General features: G+C 41.5%; 1 protein-coding gene across 1 annotated transcript in view; it reads left to right on the forward strand.

The window, feature by feature from the left end:
* Window positions 1-18,554, forward strand: part of KCTD1 (potassium channel tetramerization domain containing 1) — a 68,136-nt gene extending 49,582 nt beyond the window's left edge. The window contains exons 5-7 of the mRNA XM_017738224.1: window positions 11,043-11,187; window positions 13,496-13,801; window positions 16,665-18,554. Of these exons, the coding sequence (XP_017593713.1) occupies window positions 11,043-11,187; window positions 13,496-13,801; window positions 16,665-16,823 (610 nt within the window). The 3' untranslated portion in view covers window positions 16,824-18,554. The remainder of the gene's footprint in view (window positions 1-11,042; window positions 11,188-13,495; window positions 13,802-16,664) is intronic.
* Window positions 18,555-18,851: the final 297 nt, after the last annotated feature.

Consider the following 18,851-nt stretch of genomic DNA (forward strand, 5'->3'; position numbering starts at 1 on the left):
GCTTGCACCACTAGTTTATGGGGCTGTATTACTTCTATGCTGAGTCTCAGTTCTCTTCCTTTCTCCTCTCGCTACCTCCTCCACAGGATTGCATTTGACCTGCTGTTGGGCTTGGTATGGCTGCAGGGATGATTACACCATGGCAGCATCTAATTTAATAAACAATAAAGCCACTGTTTTGTATATGTAAAGTCTGTCAATGGAAATAATGTTATCTGTGTGTTTTTTTATCACCCCACCACCAGCAAAATGTTCAGGTGTGGCTTTGGCATTTCTAACCTGTGCAATGAGCATTATTTATTGCTCAGAGCCACTGTCTACGATGTTTTAGGTGGACTTTCCTGTCCTCTTAACTGATTAGCGCACAGGTTTTGTATGAACTGATTTGGTTAATGGTGTGATTTTTCTAGTTACTGAAGTGCATAAATCGTTTCAACCTCTAGCATGGAAGTGATTAAACATGTAAATATCTGGGAATGAGTTATACGGGTATAAACACGTTTCTTTATATAGGCACTTGTGGGTGTCCACACCAGGAATCACAGCAATGTAATTGTATTTTATGTGAGTTAGAGTTAATCAAAAAAAGAGCAGCGTACGGTCCTGTGTTTCTCATACTAAATTCTGTGCTCGTAACACGCATCTCTTCCTTGCCTCTGTTTTGTATGCTCTTATGCTACATGGATTGCCCTTCTAGAAGAATGTAAAATCTAGGATGTTAGCCTGAAAGTACTGCTTTCAGTCTAGGTAGAGGAATCTCTGAGCAGGTGTGCTAAGTAAGTAGTAAAGGAAAACACAAATATTTGAGAGAAGTATAATAAATGTGCTATTGGATAGCTGGCCTTCCAGCTTCTCTCATTACAATTAAAGTAAGCTTCATAGAAAAAGAACATTATTTGGGTGACCTTTCTTTGTAGTTTCATGGTATGTGTGTAATAATACCATCTCCAATACATTTGCCTGCCTCTATGCATAGAGATGTGTTGCTTATTTACTAAACATGTCATCAGCATCTCCTGCTCCTCCTCAGTTCAGCGTGCGACCCTTGGGCTGCATTTTGTGCGTATTCTTCGAGCCCTGTTCTGAAGATTCATTCTTGCATGCTTTCTTTACAACGTTCCTTAGTCTGATACCTTCTTGCTTCATTAGATCATTAAAGACATAGTCTAAAATCTTCCACACAGAGGGAGGTTTGCAAATGTGAGTTGCAGGAGCATCTCTAATATCTCACATATCTTAATTTGTTAAGCTAGTTTTGACTACCTTCTAGTATTCTTTGTATGTGTATTTTTTTCTCCTTTGTCTATTTTTGTAGGGATTTTAAAAAGCAGAGCGAACATCTTTTCCACCTTCCCTATCAAATTTGCCTTCTGACAGTCCAAGCCCAAATTCAGCAGCAGGGTTGAGACCTGGTAATCTGTTTTACAGGCTTCTGCTGCACAAGCTAACAGCAGCAAATTGTTGTCCTCTGCATGAACTGCACTTAAGAAGGATGTTACAAAGTTTGTATGTGATTTTCATGGGTATTTATTGAAAGCAGAAGAGCAAGGATGTTTGGGAATACTTCATTCTGGGCTCTGAGGGGTGGTGTTTTCTGGGGACACAGGCACAGACATAGTTAACATCTAAAAGTTTTAGAAGCACTTTGTCCCTCTGAATTTTATTCATTAATGGAAAGCTTTTACTTAGGCTTTAATGTAGTGGTGGCCTCTTTCTCTCAGGAAGCAGTCCCTGTGGATCCCCCATAGAGCACACAGAGGTTAATTGTGCTGTCTCCTGCCTTTATGAGCTGCAATGCAGGAGGAACTTGTGCAACTCTTGTGAAGGGAAAGGCAAGTGTGTTCTTGTCCTCTCTATGGAAACGTGTTGTCCCTTCTCTTAGAGAAGGCAGCAGTTAACAAAACAACATAGAGGTGATTTCTGGCTGAGTAGTGAAAGTTGTGAAGATAATGGAAAGCTTAATTCATTACGGTTTCATTGCCATGTGAGGTTCCAGGCATATGAAGTGTGATGCCTGGTTCTCAATGTAACATCCTGGAAAGGGGCAGAATTAGCAACACCTTAGAGCTTCTACAAAGCACAAACATGCTGAAGTGGGGTCTCTGTTGGGTTTGGATCCAGAACTTGTTTTGCTGCTACTTTTTGAAGGCATTTCATGGAGAGTCTCAGAGTGTTTCCTAATTTCCAGTGATTCGTATGTGGAATTTTGATGCTGAGTCTTCTCAAGGATACAGAAGAAGTAGTGAGAACTAATAGAGGTGTGAATGAAATTCATGAAAGCTGAGGGGCAAACTTGATATACAAAGGAATACATCAAAGGATTTTCCCCATTCTGAGAAGGTTTTTTTTTGGTTGTTTGGGGTTTTTTTGAACATCATGAGTTTTGAAAGGGAAATGGTTCTGGTAGCTTTTACCAAGCTGCTTTAACAGTGTCCTCTCTTTGTGGAATCCACATGAAGAGGTTTATCAACAGGGATTTGAAGATGGGTATTGTTAACAATCTTTTTATTTTAAAAAAAAAAAAAGTTGACAGGCTCAAAGGAGACTGAGTTGAAACGAATATATTTTTGCTTTTTACTCAAATGTGATCCTAAGACACAAGTTCCACTTTTTCACATTGCTGCCTGTGAAGGAGTTCCGTGTTCTGAATATATAGATTATCATGGCCTTTGGGATGTTGTGCATCCACCGGTTTACCTACTTTCTGGCTTTTGGTATTGAATGATAAACACTCCTCTTCTGCTCCTATCCTCCATTATCTGTACTCACAGCCAACCTGACCATCTTAAACATGATTAAAATATAATTCAAAAGTCATTAGCTAATTATGACGCAAAGTACTTAATTTGCCATTGCACCCTAATAACTTAAAGGTACTCCTGATAGCTTGGTAATAACCATATCACAAGCAAAAGGACACGGTTGCTACTAACTTAATAGGCAGCTTCCCTCAAGATAAAACAAATAACATACCTCAGTGGAATCGGATTCAAGCTTAGTAAAATTATCTTGGCAAGCAAAGAGAGTATTTGTTAATTTTTCTGTGAAATGTTATCATTGCCAAGAAAACTTGGTTACAAAAAACAGAGATGGCAAAAGTATTTGCATGAATAATTGATTTAACATTTCATTGGTTTAAGTGATTTTAGGAAAAGTGGTTTTGATATGCTCTGGAAAACTAGAAAGTTTTTAAAGTTTTTTTACTTGCAAGATACCAAACACTGTAGGAGATGTGGGGCTTAAAGGCTTGTAGACTGTTCTTCAGTATCTCCAGTGCATGCACAAGCCTGAAAAGAAAGAAGAGCAGAGACGGCATTTTAAGGACTAAAATACTGGTGGTCAAGGTGTGGCTATGGACCACCAAGGTGTGCAGGGAAGGCCATGTGTAGTTCCTTATTGCCTGATGTCCTCACAAATACCTAGAGCAAATTGCCCCCTGTGATGGGAGGGATGATGGCAGGTATATGCACCCTCCTGCCCTGCTCTGAGTCTCCATGATTTGGCAGGTGGGTCAGTCAGGGTGCTGGCTGGTCCCAGAGGTGTCTCAAAGTGCTAGAGAAAGAGAGGGGCTGTGGCACTGGTCTGTAGACAGTAGGTTGGCTGAAGGAACAACCTATTTGGGGATTGCAAGGCTTAAGGTTTCTGGAAACATATCTGTGTGGTAGCAAAAGGGCTTGAGGGTGTGTTTGGTATCTGAAGACAAGCAAAACTGAGGGTCAAGGATGTATTCAGTCACAGAATATTCTGAGATGGAAGAGATCCACAAGGATCATTGAGTCCAGCTCTTCAGTGTCTGTCAGATGGAGGAACGTCACTTTCTGAAAAGTGATGGGATTTGTGGGGATAAAGATCCTGGTTTGGAGTGGGACACCAGCTGGTGAGCAGAGGATAGATCCCTCTCAGCCACATCTGAAGCCTGTAATGCAACCTAGAGATTCAGGAGGTTTGGCTGACATGGTATTGCAATTGCTTTTAAAACACCTACCTGCCCAGCCTCGTGTGAAAAAATGCAGATTAGGGTTTCAGCCTGTTCTTCTTATCAGTCTGCATCTCTCTGGTATACCAGAGCAGAGACAGAAGGAATATGGTAAACAGAAACTCCCTGGCCCATCCACGGTCTGGGGTAGTGCACTCCTGGCCTCACCCTTGTTGCCATCGTGCAATGTGGGAGATCGTTTCCATCTACCTGCATATACAGTTCTCTGGTCATGAGTCAGCAGCTCTCAACATCCCATCCCAGCTATTTATTCCTTTCTATTCTAAAATGTCAGCATTTCTACAAGTGCCAGTTGTGTCTGGGTAGATGATGGTCCTGAGTTTGGGAATGAGGGTTTGAACATCCCAGGAGAAGGCTGGGACAGAGACTACATTTTTGGACTGGCTTCTGTCGAACATCCAGGCACCCTGCACCCACCAGGGTCAACCAGTACGTTCTGTACACCAGGGGAGTTGTTGTCTTAGCTCAATTTCATGGTGTAATCATTAGTTCTGGTGTGAATCTCCTAGGTAGCTAGGTCAACTGTTGGGCAGGGGAAACACAGGTTTTATTTTATTTTGGAAAAGCTTCCTTTTCAGGCAAACAGAGGTAGGGGTGCTTCTACTGACTTGTGCAGCCTTGGCCGTCCATTTTTTTGTGCACCCTGTGACCCATGTATCCACGTTTGTTCCGCTGTCATTTCGATACACGTCTCGCATTCTCCACGCTCATCTGTGGCGTAGAAAGACGTAGTTTGCTCTCAAAAAAAAACTGCAACATGACTACACGAGGTTGTGCAATTTATACTTTTCCAGTTAATGTGTCAGTTTGTCCCCCTGGATTAGAGCCAATGACTATTAGTTCATTTTGTAATATGCCTGATTTGCTTTCATCTCTGCTCCTGATGCTGCCTCTGATCAGGCAGGTTGTAGCAAATCCCATGTTTCTCTCTCTTCTCTCTCTTCTTTCTTTCTTTTTTTTTTTTTTTTGTCTCTGATGCATTCCCTGATGGTACCATGTCACTCATCATTTCAGATCCTTCCCATCTGCTCCTCACATGCTTTGCTCTGCCTTTAAGATTATTCACCACTTTTTATCCATCTCACTTCCTTCTAAATGCTTTATGAGCCCTCTGAGCTTGCCCCTACCTTTTCTTTCACTGTCATGCTGAAGTAACAATCTTAAGATGTTTGAAATCTTCTCCATGTAAATGATTCAGTTCCTTAATCTTTAGCAAATATTTCCACAAAGGTTTGACATCCTTTTACTCAGTATTTGGCATTTATCTGTTCTTTAAAATGCCATGTAACTTTTTTTTTTTAAACCTTGTAAGAACTGGTGTTTCAATACCTCCTCCTGTACATTCTTCTTCTCTGTCATTTTGGCTCTTATATAAATACTTTTTCTATAGAAGGTTTAATGAGATTTTAGGTTTTAATGCATTTTTCCCCTGTTACCTTTGCTTTAAAATCATTGTATTCATGCACCTTCTCATAATGTAGGAACTGTATGTGCTAAGGAATTCCTGAGACTCACTGACATGAAACCTTAAATTAAATGTAAGAAGAAAAAGATAAGAACAAATTATAATAGCACTGAGAGCAAGAGATTACAACTGGGTATTTGGTTAAAATGCGGTTTTCGTAATATATGTTCCTGAAAATTGCAAATGTATTCTGTTATGTTTATAAGCCAACTTTTGTTATGCAGAGTTATAAAGGTTGCTATGTATTCAGTCTCTATGGATTCAAATGATGTAAGTTATTCAAAAAAGAAAAGCAGGTTGATATTGTCAAAGTGATCCTCTGGAAAAAAAGAATAGAAACCTCATCATTCTCCACTTGGGTGGGATAACATTTCTCGCTGGTATGGACACCTCTTCAACTGTGCTAGCTGCTAGGGGACAGTGCAAAACTATATAATTTAGACATACGAGGAAGTAAAATTAAATAGCCATGAGATGAGCATACCATTAAACAGATCTAATTTATAATGGGCTCTTATGCAAATTGCCTTTGAGCACTCAGTGAAAGAAAATGAAAAGAAATTAATAAGGACAGCTCGGACTAAAAGTTGCAGAGAAAAAAAAAATGTAAAAGCCTGTTCCAGCTCAATCTCCACACACTCCAGAGTGTTAAATAAGCATTCCCATTAGCCACATAAATATAATGATGTGATAATAAAACTCGCACTTTACTTTTAAGGACCAAGCCCCTAATCACTTTGAAACAGTGGATCCAACCAGATGAGTAAGATTTCAAATAAAATACCTTTACTTTGCCATGTGTTTTATAACTGGAGGGAGAGAGATATATTTTCATGAGTATTTTGCTCTTCGCCAGCTGCTGAATATCCACCGTCAGTGAAATCCAGGCAGTTACTTGCCTTGCCATCGGTGTGGGATTGCAGGTTCCAGGGCATCACTGATGCTCCTCCTGCTGCACAGTCCCCTCTGATGGGTTAAGAAAAGGACTTCACACCAGTTTTCTGCTCTTTTTGTTATTTTGTGAAAAACATGGGGAAAAGGGAAATCTGAGAGCTCAGAACTGTTGAAAGTAGTTTATTGCAAAAGATTTTCAGTTAGTTTTGAGTTTGTAGTGTCCTCTGATAAAGACGTTAATATGAGGAATAACATACTGAATATATTCAATTGCTAGAAACCTGCATTTTCTCAGACAAGTAAAAGGTTTATTTCTACCTTAGTTTGAAAGTGATGTAATATTCTCCATGTTTCCAAACATCAAGGCTTTCAAAGCTTTTCCATGTTCCCTGTATCCTTTTGGTTACAGAAGGGAAGAATTTTAGCTCTATCCAGTGAAGCCATTAAAATAATCTGCAGAACTCCGTCATTTTTCTTGGCATTAAGAGAGTTTTGCAACAGTTGACTTGTTTAATTAGTATTGGCCATCTTGTTCCTAATTATTGCTGCTTTCCCACATTCTCAGCTGAGGCAGAATATACTAAAGTGAAGTCCTTTCTCTTTATGTGTATAATAACAATATATATAAATATTTATACAATGTAAGAGCAAGGTTATAAACAGACTATATATACAGTTTTGCTGCAGATTGAGTATATTTTTATACTTCACAAGCAGGACTTTTTTCTGAAGAATTTGAGAAATCCTGCAAACAGTGTCATCTTCCTGTGCTAGCTTTTTTGGTCTAGAAATACTGTTATGGGAATGCTGATCTGTGGGAAGAAAGATCCATCCCTATAGTATTTTGTGGATTTAAAACAATGATCTTTTCCATTCCCTCTTGTTTGCTCTCCAGTAAACAAGAACTTGTAGCTATACCTGGTTTGTGTCCTTAAAGTAAAACCAAGTTCTCTGATGGAAGCAGGGTTTTCCGCTGGTTATATTTTCAGCCCTCAAAGCATTCGATTTCTGACAGTGGAATATGATACTTAAAGCCACAGACATTAATTATTACCCATTGGAGGTCGCACTTTCAACCCATGGGACATTAATTTTCCTGATATATGGAAAATTCCAGCCTGTTAGTTTTAATTAAATATTTCAGAAGCACATTTTCTTGTAAATGGACTACAGTTTCTTATCCTTTACCCTTGGTATTTGGCTAATTCTGCATATAATTATCATCTTATTTTACAAGCCTCCTTCAAAGCGCTTTCCTGTTTCGAAACTCCATTCAGCTCTTATGTATTTGTCATTTTAAAAAAAAAGGTATCTTTGCCAATCATCAGCCAACATTGTCAAGAAGGAGACGGGGATAAACATCTTTCAGGTTTTCTTGGGAAGTGAATTATATTGACTTACCAGTCCCTTCTTATGCCACCAAACTGGTGTCTCTTAAGCATCATAATCCCAGTGTAGGACCAAGTGGGAATGCCAGCAGAGCTATGGGTGGCAGGGAGGATGGTTATCAAGTTGTATTGTACAGAGGAGGTGACAAGTGAGGCATGAGAGAGAGCTTCCCACTGTGCCCCCGGGAACCCAAAAGTGCAAAGGTGAGGATGCTGCTTGTTCCTCAGATCCTGGCATAGCCCAGTCTCCTCTCCTGATGGGTGTAGCAAATGCAGATTAGGAGCAGGACCGTGTCACCAGAGTTGGATTTCATAGAATCTTAAGTTTTTCCGTGAAGGCCATATGAAGGAAGCTGGAATCAAAATTTTTTCCATCTGAAAAGGAAAAAAGTTTTAATTTTGTTTACAGAAGTCTCTCTGCCAGGGTTCTACCCTTCCAATGTTGTTTTAATATGTGAAAGAGCAGTTGTGTATTGCAAAGTGATCCTTGGGGGCAGTCAGGAGGGAATTGGGACTTTGCAGTTCCTGGGATTTTGCTGCTGTTGCTGCTGCTGCTGCTGCAGGGCAGCAGAGCACGAAGGCAGTGCCGTCTGTTAACACTTCCAGCCCATTCCCAAAGCCTTTCAGATCCCAGGTAGCACTCCCAGTGGCTGAGCACTCTCCTCAGCATTATGGTTTTGTCAGAAGGCTCCATCCTCTGATACTATCTTGCTCTTCTCTAAACAATTAATAAAATGGAGACAAAAAGCCTAGAGGTTTAAAATATGTAATTATATAAGTAATTTAGAACTAGGAAAATGCTGCAGAAACCAATTACAATTATACATTTCAGTAATGACTGACTTGGCCAAATACATGTTTTGTGTGTGAATTGCATGATAAATTTGAAGATGACATGCTTGAGTATAAGGGAAAATTAATTCTAAATGCTGAGTACTTCCATATTAGACATAAAATGTGGCTCATCCACCAAGTGAACAGGAGCCTGTATTATATGGGCTGTGGCAGCTTAAATTTTGAGCAGCGGGGCAGGCAGTAACAAGTCCTTGAGGAATGTCCTGGGGGGATGTTATGAAGCTGCTTTATTCCTTAACCGGCCGCTCGATGCCCAAGGACGCTGCGCCTTTGGGATGGACCCGGGGGCGGGGCCGGAGCCACGGACCCGAGGGGGCGGTGGGACGGCTCAGCCCAGGGGCTCTGGGCTCGGGAGGGCTCGGGAGGGAGCGCTGTGCTGCTTTTCTGGGTTTCCTTTGTGCTCCGGATAGCTGGGAAAAGGTTCTGTTGGGTTGTTTTCTTGTTCTTTTTTCCCTTTCCTTCCTCTTGCCTCACTGCCTCCCTTCCCTGCTCGCCAGTCCGGGGAGCCTGCGGGGTGGCCCCAGCTGGTCTGAGCCCGCGTGTCTGTTCTCTCTCCAGGCATTTGTTGTATTTTGAGGGTTTTTTTAATCCTGTCCTACCCTGTTTTGTTTGGTGTTAATAAACTGTTTGGTTTTTTTCCACTTTCACCTGCTGTGACCCACTTGTCTTATTGGTGGAGAAAAAGGGGAGGCCCTCTTCCCTTTGGAGGGGGCACTCATTCTGGAGTGTTTCCTCCTGAAGTTTTGTCTCCAAAACCGAGACAAGGAAGAAAGCTTGAATAGTTCAAGGGATGGCTTGGAAAAAAAAAAAAGTTCTGTACCTGATCATGATGCAAAATATATTTAATTCCTTATATGCTACAGACTTCATGCAACTTGAATTAATTCAGGCATTTACTACAGAACTGTAAATGGCCAGCTGGGGTTAATGGAGTTTTGTTTCTTTCCTGCTCTCCTCCCAGCTGGTGAGAAACTATAGATGAGATTTGTATTCTGTTCACAACTTATATATATACATATATACACCCGCTCCAGGCACAGACATCATTCCAAACTCAATTTGGGTTGCCTGTGCCATTTTCAAAGGGAGGATATTTGGCTGTTGATGCAACACAGTGTATGGTCACCTGGAACCCTGCCCCTGTGCAGTTCCCTGAGAGCCTGCTGCAAGCCCTGCTGCCTTCCCCTCTGGGAGCCACTTCTGTCTTTTGCTTCTTGAACCCCTTCTGGACTTCCCTTTCTGCTGGCCAATAGATGGGGCATCTCTCAGCCTGGGGTGCTTCATGCAGCCAGGAGGGCTGATCACCTCTGAGTATTTGGTGGCTTTTTTTTATTGCTGGTGGTGGGTGTTCATTGTTCATTCACTTCTTTTAAAACAAAGCAAAAATAGTGTGCCATGACTGTTTGTTGTCAAAAAGTACTTCCACACTGCATGTACAGACATATGGACAGGCACACAGAATCAGACCTACAAGTCACTCCTGCTCATTTTATTGGGAAACCACCTGTGATTCAGGAGTGTTTTGCAAATGCCCCAGTGCAGAAACAAAACATTTATTTCATGTTACTCTGAGAGTTTTGTTTGGAGTTTTCAGCCCTTCCTATTGCTCTAACTGAAGCTGGTTTGTGGGACCCACATCCAGAAATGTATGTGCGCCCAGTGGTTTATGTTGCAAGACCTGTTGGCAAGCAGAGGGAGGCTCTCTAGGTGGCTGCATGGTTCTGGTGGTCAGTGAGTGGTGTCTAAAACTCGAGACATTTTTCTATAGTATTTGAGTGTTCTGATTGATACCTGCCACAAGCACTTAACTTTTACATTAAAGCATTACCTCACATTGCAATGTTATCAACTCTGTACCCCCCTCTTTATATTACCTCAATGTGCTGCCCTCACCTCAGCTGTGCCTGCCCTAGTGTTGGTTGCAGTAAATGGTATCCAAAAAGTGACCTGGGTTTAAAAAACAAGTGAAAACCAAGCAAAGAACCAAACCAAACTATTCGTCAGGTACCCAGATTTAGTATCCAAACTAAATCAAGTTCCCTATGCATTGCTCTGGAATGCAGAATGAGTCAGTTCAGGGTGTAGGAGCATCTAGAAGGGATGGGGTGTGCTGAAGGGGACTATCAAAAGATGTGTCCAAAATAATTGAGAATTTGTCATCTTATGAGATACAGATTAGGGCAGTGAGGTGGGTGGGAGAGGCTGCTGCCCTGGCTTCTTCCCTTCTACCTGCCCAGCTGTGCTGTTTGGAAGTAAATGAAGCCATGCCGGAAAATATATGGCTTACACAGTGGTTTGAAACCATCCCTTTTCTTATGGAACAAAGCCACAGAGCTGCTTCAGTGAAGTTTGCACAGGAGGGTTTTGTAGCATTGGGCCATTTGAGCAGCTCTTGAGGTGAGCTTGGTCTGACTCTGCTCCTTGTCTCTTGTTTCCTCTCCAGAATTGGCCGGCTTTTCGATGGCACGGAGCCCATTGTCCTCGACAGTCTCAAGCAGCATTATTTCATCGACAGAGATGGGCAGATGTTCAGATATATCTTGAATTTCTTAAGGACATCAAAACTCCTCATTCCTGATGATTTCAAGGTGAGATTTCAAGGCACTTGGAATTTTGCATGTATCTTGATAAAGCAAAAATCTGATGTGTAGTCAAAACAGAGGCCTGGACAGGGAATGGGGACTTGCAGGGTATGGTGTTTGATTTCAGGTACATGACAAAAGTAAGAACGGGGTTGCTAAAGTGGTGTCTTCCTTTCCTAGAGTGGCATCAATATTAAACTTTCCCCTCCTGGCTATAGCAGTAATGAAGCAACCTTGCCAGGTTTGACCTAGGGAAATTAAATAGTGTAGGATACTGATGGAAACAGAAGTGATGTTACAATCTGCAACTCACTGCTCATGAGCTTTGCTGATTACTTGTCCTCTCATCCATTTTTATGCTTCCCTAGTGATTGCAGCAGCTCCTGTTTCCACTCCCACACTGAAATTCAGAAAATGTTGTGTGAATCACAATATTGACAAAATAAACTGCACACATAGTAATATTTGGGCATTAAGTCATAGAATCTTTTCTCCCTCAGACTCTTGAATGCATGCTGCAAGTTTAATTTTGGAGTTTTGGAGAAGTCAGGAATGAACAGTTCTATGTTTATTATTTAAACTTTAATAAAGAGCCTGCTATTTTTTTTTTTTTTTTAGTTTAGTTTTTAGTAACAAATTGAATTAGTGGTAGTTCACTGTCAGACAAAGCCTACAGAGGCAGAGCTTCAGAATCCATGTGGTGTTTATCCACTAGTAGGTATGAGGGTGTATATGTGGTGTCTGCAATCAGAACAGATCCTTATCTGTGCTTAATGATCACGCGTCAGTGCACCTGGTTCACTGCAGGAAATGCAGCAACTGGGATTGAACAGGAGAGGTGATGGGTGATGAGGCAGGCATGGAGCATTTGAGCAGGCATGGAGCAGTTCACACTGGTATGCAGTCCTTTGCCTCTCGTAGCTGAGACAGTTTTTCAGGCACTTGGGGCATAATAGCTGTGAGGTTTTGTTCGAGAGCTTTATTTCAGCAACCTTTGAATCATCTGCGGTAGACACATCCTTGCTGCTCCATACGTGACAAGGGTAGATCTCCCTGAATAATGTGGGAGTTTGGAGCTAGCAGATAAGCATCATTTCCTGCTTTTGAAGCCTTAGCATGGCTTTGTGCTGCTCTCAGCGCTTGTCCTGCAGGTAATCAGAAATACAGGAAAAGGAAAAGCCACCTTTCATGCAATATTAAGAAATTACATATGTAGAGCCTTTTAAACACATAAATATACTGTAGCTGTGCTGAAATTAAAAATGTAACTCCTGGCAAGTTCACCCAACTGTGATGTTCAAAGGGGTGTCCTCCCCAGTTATGCTTTAAGGTGTACAAAAAAACAGTGATTAAAATGCACAGTGTTTCTTGTTTCTTAGAAATACATAGATTACATTACTTTTTTGTTACACAAGAAATGTAAACAGTATTTTTACCATGATTTAGGTGTCCTCATCAAGTATTTGGTTTCTAGTTCAAATTCAGGACCATACTGACTGTTAGCAGGCTTCTCTTGTTGTCATTCTGTTTCTCTCTCTTCCCTAATTCTCATGTATCTCTTTTCTCTGTATAAATATTTTCCAAATGGTTTTATGCTCTTACACCTAGAAAAACAAGATTTTTTTTTAATGTTTTTTGAAATTTAAAAAATGGCAGTAGGCAGACTCCACATCATCAGTTCTAAATTACTTCTGCAGTGGCTATGCCTAGAAATGCATTCCCTGTGCTCTGGCATTTGAGATGATGTAGTAAACAATACTAGTGGCAAAATAGGGAAGTATTAAAAAATACTTAATTTTTAAAATGCACTAATATGTGCAAACATTATGCAAATATCTGAATCATTTTACACTAACAACCATTGCAGGCTCCCTCATTTACATTCTTATACCTGTTACAATGCCTGCTAGTATTGCTGTAAGATGCAATGGATCCTAGTGATGAATTTTCTGAATCCTGATTGAATTCTGTTCCATCTGTTCAATGAGATCATTATTATATGACATCACTGTGGGGATAAAATATGGGGAAAAGTGGGGGTTTTTTTTCAGAAGAGAATCGAGCAAGCAGGGAATTGAGCAAGCATAGCCTTTCTCTACTCTTAAAATTGCTGCTATACTCAGTCTGTTTCAAGTGGCTGATGGTTATTTTTTGCTTGTACTGTTATTTTATTACACCTTCCTACACAGTAATTAGGAGCTCTGTCTGAAGGGTTCCAGACCTAGAGCAGCGTTGGCCTGAATAACCATATACCTTAAGCACCACATTAGCAATGCCTCTCTTAATTGTGCACAGTAATGTATGTGTCTTTCAGGACTACAGCTTGTTATATGAAGAAGCAAAGTATTTTCAGCTTCAGCCCATGCTAGGAGAGATGGAACGGTGGAAACAGGACCGGGAGAGTGGCCGCTTCTCAAAGTCCTGCGAGTGCCTGGTGGTGCGAGTTGCCCCAGATCTTGGCGAGAGGATTACCCTGAGTGGAGATAAGTCATTGATAGAGGAAGTGTTCCCAGAGATCGGTGATGTGATGTGTAACTCTGTCAACGCCGGCTGGAACCACGACTCTACACACGTCATCCGATTTCCGCTGAACGGATACTGTCACCTCAACTCAGTACAGGTAGGAAGTCACATGTGCATTTTTTGAAAGGGAGCTGCTGGCCACGTGCCAGTGGGCTGCCCCTCTTCCATGTCACTGGAGCGTTTTGGTGAGCAGAATCAGCTGGAGGCTTTAAGCAAGTGATTTACTTCTGCGCGTCAAGTTGTCTTTCTCCATTTAATTCACGTATCACCAAATCTCTTTGCAAACAAGCTACAGTAGTGTTAGAATTTTCTGTGGTCTCAGGGAAGACCCTTCACTTTCACTTTCAATATTTTTTCCTAATTTTTTGGGGCATAGTAGAGGCCTGTTGCGATCGATAGGACAAGGAGTAATGATTTTAAACGAAAATAGGGCAGATTTGTACTAGATAAAAGGAGGAAAATTTTTCAGTGAGGGTGGTGAAACACTGGAACAGGTTGCCCAGAGAGGTGGTGGATGCCCCATCCATGGAATATTCAAGGGTCAGGCTGGACAGGGCTCTGAGCAGCCTGATTTAGTGAAAGATGTCCCTGCCCACTGCAGGAGGGTTGAACTAGATGATCTTTAAAGGTCCCTTTCAACCCAAAGTATTCCATGATTCAATGTAGCAATGTCTAAAATCAGTAGCTGTTATGAAATGGATAAGAAAAAATCCAGGAGACAAATGCAGGTAGTTCCTGGAATAATTATAATAAACTTCAGTGTTAGTGTTATATGTTTTATCCTTTGTTGGTTAAAAGCAACCAACCTCAGACACCTGCCTGCACATAGTTAGCACATCCTGCATAGCCAGCACTTGCCATCTGGAATCATCAATAGCACAATTGATGCTGTTTGGTTTAAACACACCTCCTACATGCTGCAGACTCATGAGTGAATTCTTACACAGAACAGCAAGCTGAGCTTGGCATCTCTTCATCTGCCAGGTCCCACTGTCCAGGTAGAGAATCACAGAGTCATTAAGGCCGGAAAAGATCTCCAAGATCACCGAGTTCAGCCTCTGATCAGACACCGCCACATCAACTAAACCACAGCACTAAGTGCACATCCAGTCATTTCTTGAACATTTCCAGGGATGCTGACTCCACCACTGCCCTGGGTAGTCCATTCCAATGCTTAACCACCCTCATAGTGAAGAAATTCTTTCTGATGTCCAACCTGAATATCCCCTGGTGCATCTTGAAGCCATTTTCTCTTGTCCTGTCGCTGGTTTCCTGGTAGAAGAGCCCATCACCCACCTTGCTTCAGCCTCCTTTCAGGTAGTTGTAGGTCACCCCTGAGCCTCTTTTTCTCCAGATGAAGCAAGCTGAGCACTGGGGCATGCACTGAAGGCTGGCCAGGCACTTCACTTGTGCTAGCACTTAACACAAGGGTCTAGACAGACATATCTAGACCTATCTAACCCATGTTATGCTTGGACAATTGTCCCTTACCAGCCTTGACTCTCATGCTGAAACATCAAAATTGTTTTGTCATAGAGATTAATGCAAATTTAGGACAGCCTTAGATGTCAGATTACAACTGAAAAGGAGCTTCAAGGACGGTTCTTTAGCCACATCATGTGATAGTTATCAAGGCAGTTGCATCCTTCAGCACTTTGTCACTTATTCTGATGCTTACATTTTTGTTGCATAAATAAGAATTACAAAGCATGTTTACTGATGTGAAAAACCTGAGTCAGAGTGGCAAAATATGTACAGGCTTCAAGAGTGGTAATGATCCCACACTGATAACAGGAAGACATAAGCATCTCCCAGTACTAACAAAAATGGGAGACAGGACAAGGACTACCCATAGACCTGAAGAGTGACGTACAGACCAAATGGTTTGTTCAGGGCTGAGCGTTTCCAGAGCTGACTCCACCACATTTTTCTCAGGACCCAAGTTCTCCTGTTCTGTTTTTCAGCAAGTTGCACCAACACATTTGGGCAGGGGCAGGGGATTTTGGCATATAGTTAAAAGCTAAAGGTCAGGGTAAACAAAAATTGCACGTGTGTTTTGATCGCTGTTTCCAAGTCTCTTTTCCTACCCCTTCCTTTTTGATATGTCTGAAGTGCAATTAGCCATGCTCAGGAACTTTGGAAAGACATTTGCCAACCTGAAGCATTTTATGTAGAGACATGGCATGTCTTCTTTGAAGCATTTTTAAACCTCAGCTTACTTCTCCTCCCACCCTAGTTCTTTGCAGCCTTGTGCTGTGCTACTTGCCAGTGTTGTCCCAGCACCCATGCAAGCCAATTTGACAACTGGTGAAATAGCAGGGAAAGCTTTGGTAGGGACCTGATTCCAGCACAACCCTTGTGAGGTCTGGTCATGCTGAATGGAGGGTCCCACATCCTCTGGGGTCCAGGAGCATCAGCCCCTTCCTTGGGGCTGGTGCCTGTCAGGCTGACCCTGGTAAATCCCAGGAAGAGTCTCCTTCACAGGTGAGGCAAAGGAAGCCCAGAACAGATGAAGATGATGATAAAAGTAACAAAGAGTTGGTTTTTAAGTCTCTAGTAAATATCATGGTAGGTTTTCTGAAATTATGACTGTGTTATCTACATTGTCACCATTTAGTTGAGGTGTTTCCTCAGCATCTGTTGTGCAATCCTGTATTTGACCTTTTGTATTGTAAATTCTATGAAGCAGAGAACGTGTTTTTCTAGAAATGCTTCTGTGGCCAGAGAAAGACTGGATTTGTTGGCAGTACTAAAAAAATAAAATAAATTTTTCTTCATTTTTTTCTTTTTCACTGCTCAGTGGCCATAGTCAGCAGAAATCAATCTAGTACAGTTAATCTATGTAACCACTTTTTTTTTTCCCTGGCTGAATCCATTTGAAAACAGCAGCTATTATCATTGGACAGCAAATCATCTGTTTATTTACTTATACATTGGTGTTTGTTTCCTCTTTTTTGCAGGTACTTGAGAGGTTACAGCAAAGAGGGTTTGAGATTGTTGGCTCATGTGGAGGTGGGGTGGACTCTTCCCAATTCAGTGAATACGTACTGAGACGAGAACTCAGAAGGACATCTCGTGCACCCTCTGTCATTCGAATAAAGCAAGAGCCTCTGGACTAAAATGGACATGTTTCTTTATGCAAAAAAAAAAAAAAAAAAAAAAAGGAAAAAAAAAGAGGAAAGAAAAAAGGGGACATTTCATGTGCAGTTTGGACTCCAAACAAGTCCTGGAACTAAAATTGAATAAAAGACACATTTATATCAAATATAGAGACCACACCTGAATTCATATGGGAACACTTGGAATAGTAGTGAGAATAATAGTAACCTCAAGGTATAAAGAAAACACACACACACATAAAAAAATATGTATGTATATGTATGTCTGTACATATATATATGTATGTATATGTCAAAGGGTAGGAAATGCAATGACAAAATGTGGTAGATGAGGTTGGCGCTGTGATGGCCATTAAGTGTCCTAGGCCCTTCCCGGGCCCACTTAACGGTGTACAAGCCATTGCCAGGGGGGGATTCATAGGCTACTCTTCACCCATTTTCCACTGCCAAACAGCCATCCACTTTTTAATGTGTACACACCTTGACTCAATTTTATTTGCATATGGAGGTTTATGTCTGTCTTTTTTAGAGGTGGATGGGCAGGTGTTCAGGAGACGACCATCCATTGCATTGGAAAGCTGAAATTTTAAATGTAGTTTGTACAGAAGTCGCACACTTTTTGTCTGCCCTCACAGATGTGAAAGGTTAACTTTTCTTTTGAATGAGTTTTTTTGTTGTTTTGTTTTGTGTTTTTCAAAGGGGGCCAGAATAATTAATATTTGGTAGAGATGCTCTGGTTTGAATCTGCTGCTTTCCTACAATTTTTTCAAATTTTATAATGTATTAAATACAATAAACTCCTGTTTAAAATAACAAGGGTCTGGTTTAAGCTAACAGAAGCAGAGACGTGGGATTGCACTGCACTCCAGTGTATGGAGGGGCAAAGAGAGCACTGGGGCACTCTGCCTGCACAGAGTGGAGTGAGTTAAAGGCAGCAGAGGCTGTTGAGGGATCTTCTGGTGTGGTGCATATAGCTGCTATTCCTTCAGCACTGTCCCTTTTAAGCTTTGTCCCAGCTGGAAGAGAAGCTGTTGGTCAGATGTGAAAATAACACCAGCTCAGCCCAGGGAAACCCATCAAAAAATGACAGCTGGTTCTGTAACCTTCACTGTAACTTGCATAATTCCCTCTTGATTAAGGAGTTGGCAGCTTTGACTCTCCAAGCCCCTGCCTTGCTGAGCATTAGTCAGCCTGTTTGGTTTTCATGTTGCTCATTTCCCTCGTTTCAATCCATTGTTCTTCTGCCTAGAGAGAGACATGGCCAGCCCCTTGGGTTACCCGCCGGCTGTGTGGCCCTTGGTGGCAGGCAGGAAATCCGCGCCCTGCGTTAGATGTCCTGCGAGCTGCTCTCTTGCAGAGTCACACTGAGGCCACCTCAGCAGGCACCGGCTCCAGGCCTGTGAGATTTTGCAGAGGCACCACATCCCGCTGCCGATGCACGGACCGCTCACAGGTTGATGCACCAGCAACCACCACCTTTCCTCCAAGGTGTCTTTTTATGCACTGTTACAGAATATGACTGTGTGATCATCCTAGTATGGAAATTTCTATGAACACAATGGTGCTGGCATTCCATTCACTTTGCTATTTATTTAAGAAAAGAAAAAAAGAAACTGTTAGATACATGTAACAAGGTTTTAATATAGTCTGATAACTAAACAAAGCAAGTTACATTTTTTCTGGATTGTATTAAAAGACGTCAGAGGATATAATTAAATAACTGGCAGCACATATCAGTGGTTTGGAATTACTGAAATATAAAAATGAGTGAGGGAGGGGGCTCCAAAAATTGAGGTTCATTAGCGGGTTATTAGATCTTCAATGTGATGCTGATCTGTCTATTCACAGTACTGAAACAGCTGCCTCATTGAAAATGCTTGTTTTCAATTAGCAGCAAGAAGTCCTCTTACAAAATAAACAAATGCTTGCTCTTACTGCCCACAATTTGGTTGTTAGTCTGCATGAAAGTCGGAAAGCTAAAACCCAGGGAAATAAATATTTTTAGCAGATCTTCAAACTGTCAGAAGT

The sequence above is a fragment of the Corvus brachyrhynchos genome, unplaced genomic scaffold (assembly GCF_000691975.1).
Source record: "Corvus brachyrhynchos isolate BGI_N302 unplaced genomic scaffold, ASM69197v1 scaffold106, whole genome shotgun sequence".
In the NCBI taxonomy this organism is placed as follows: Eukaryota; Metazoa; Chordata; class Aves; order Passeriformes; family Corvidae; genus Corvus; species Corvus brachyrhynchos.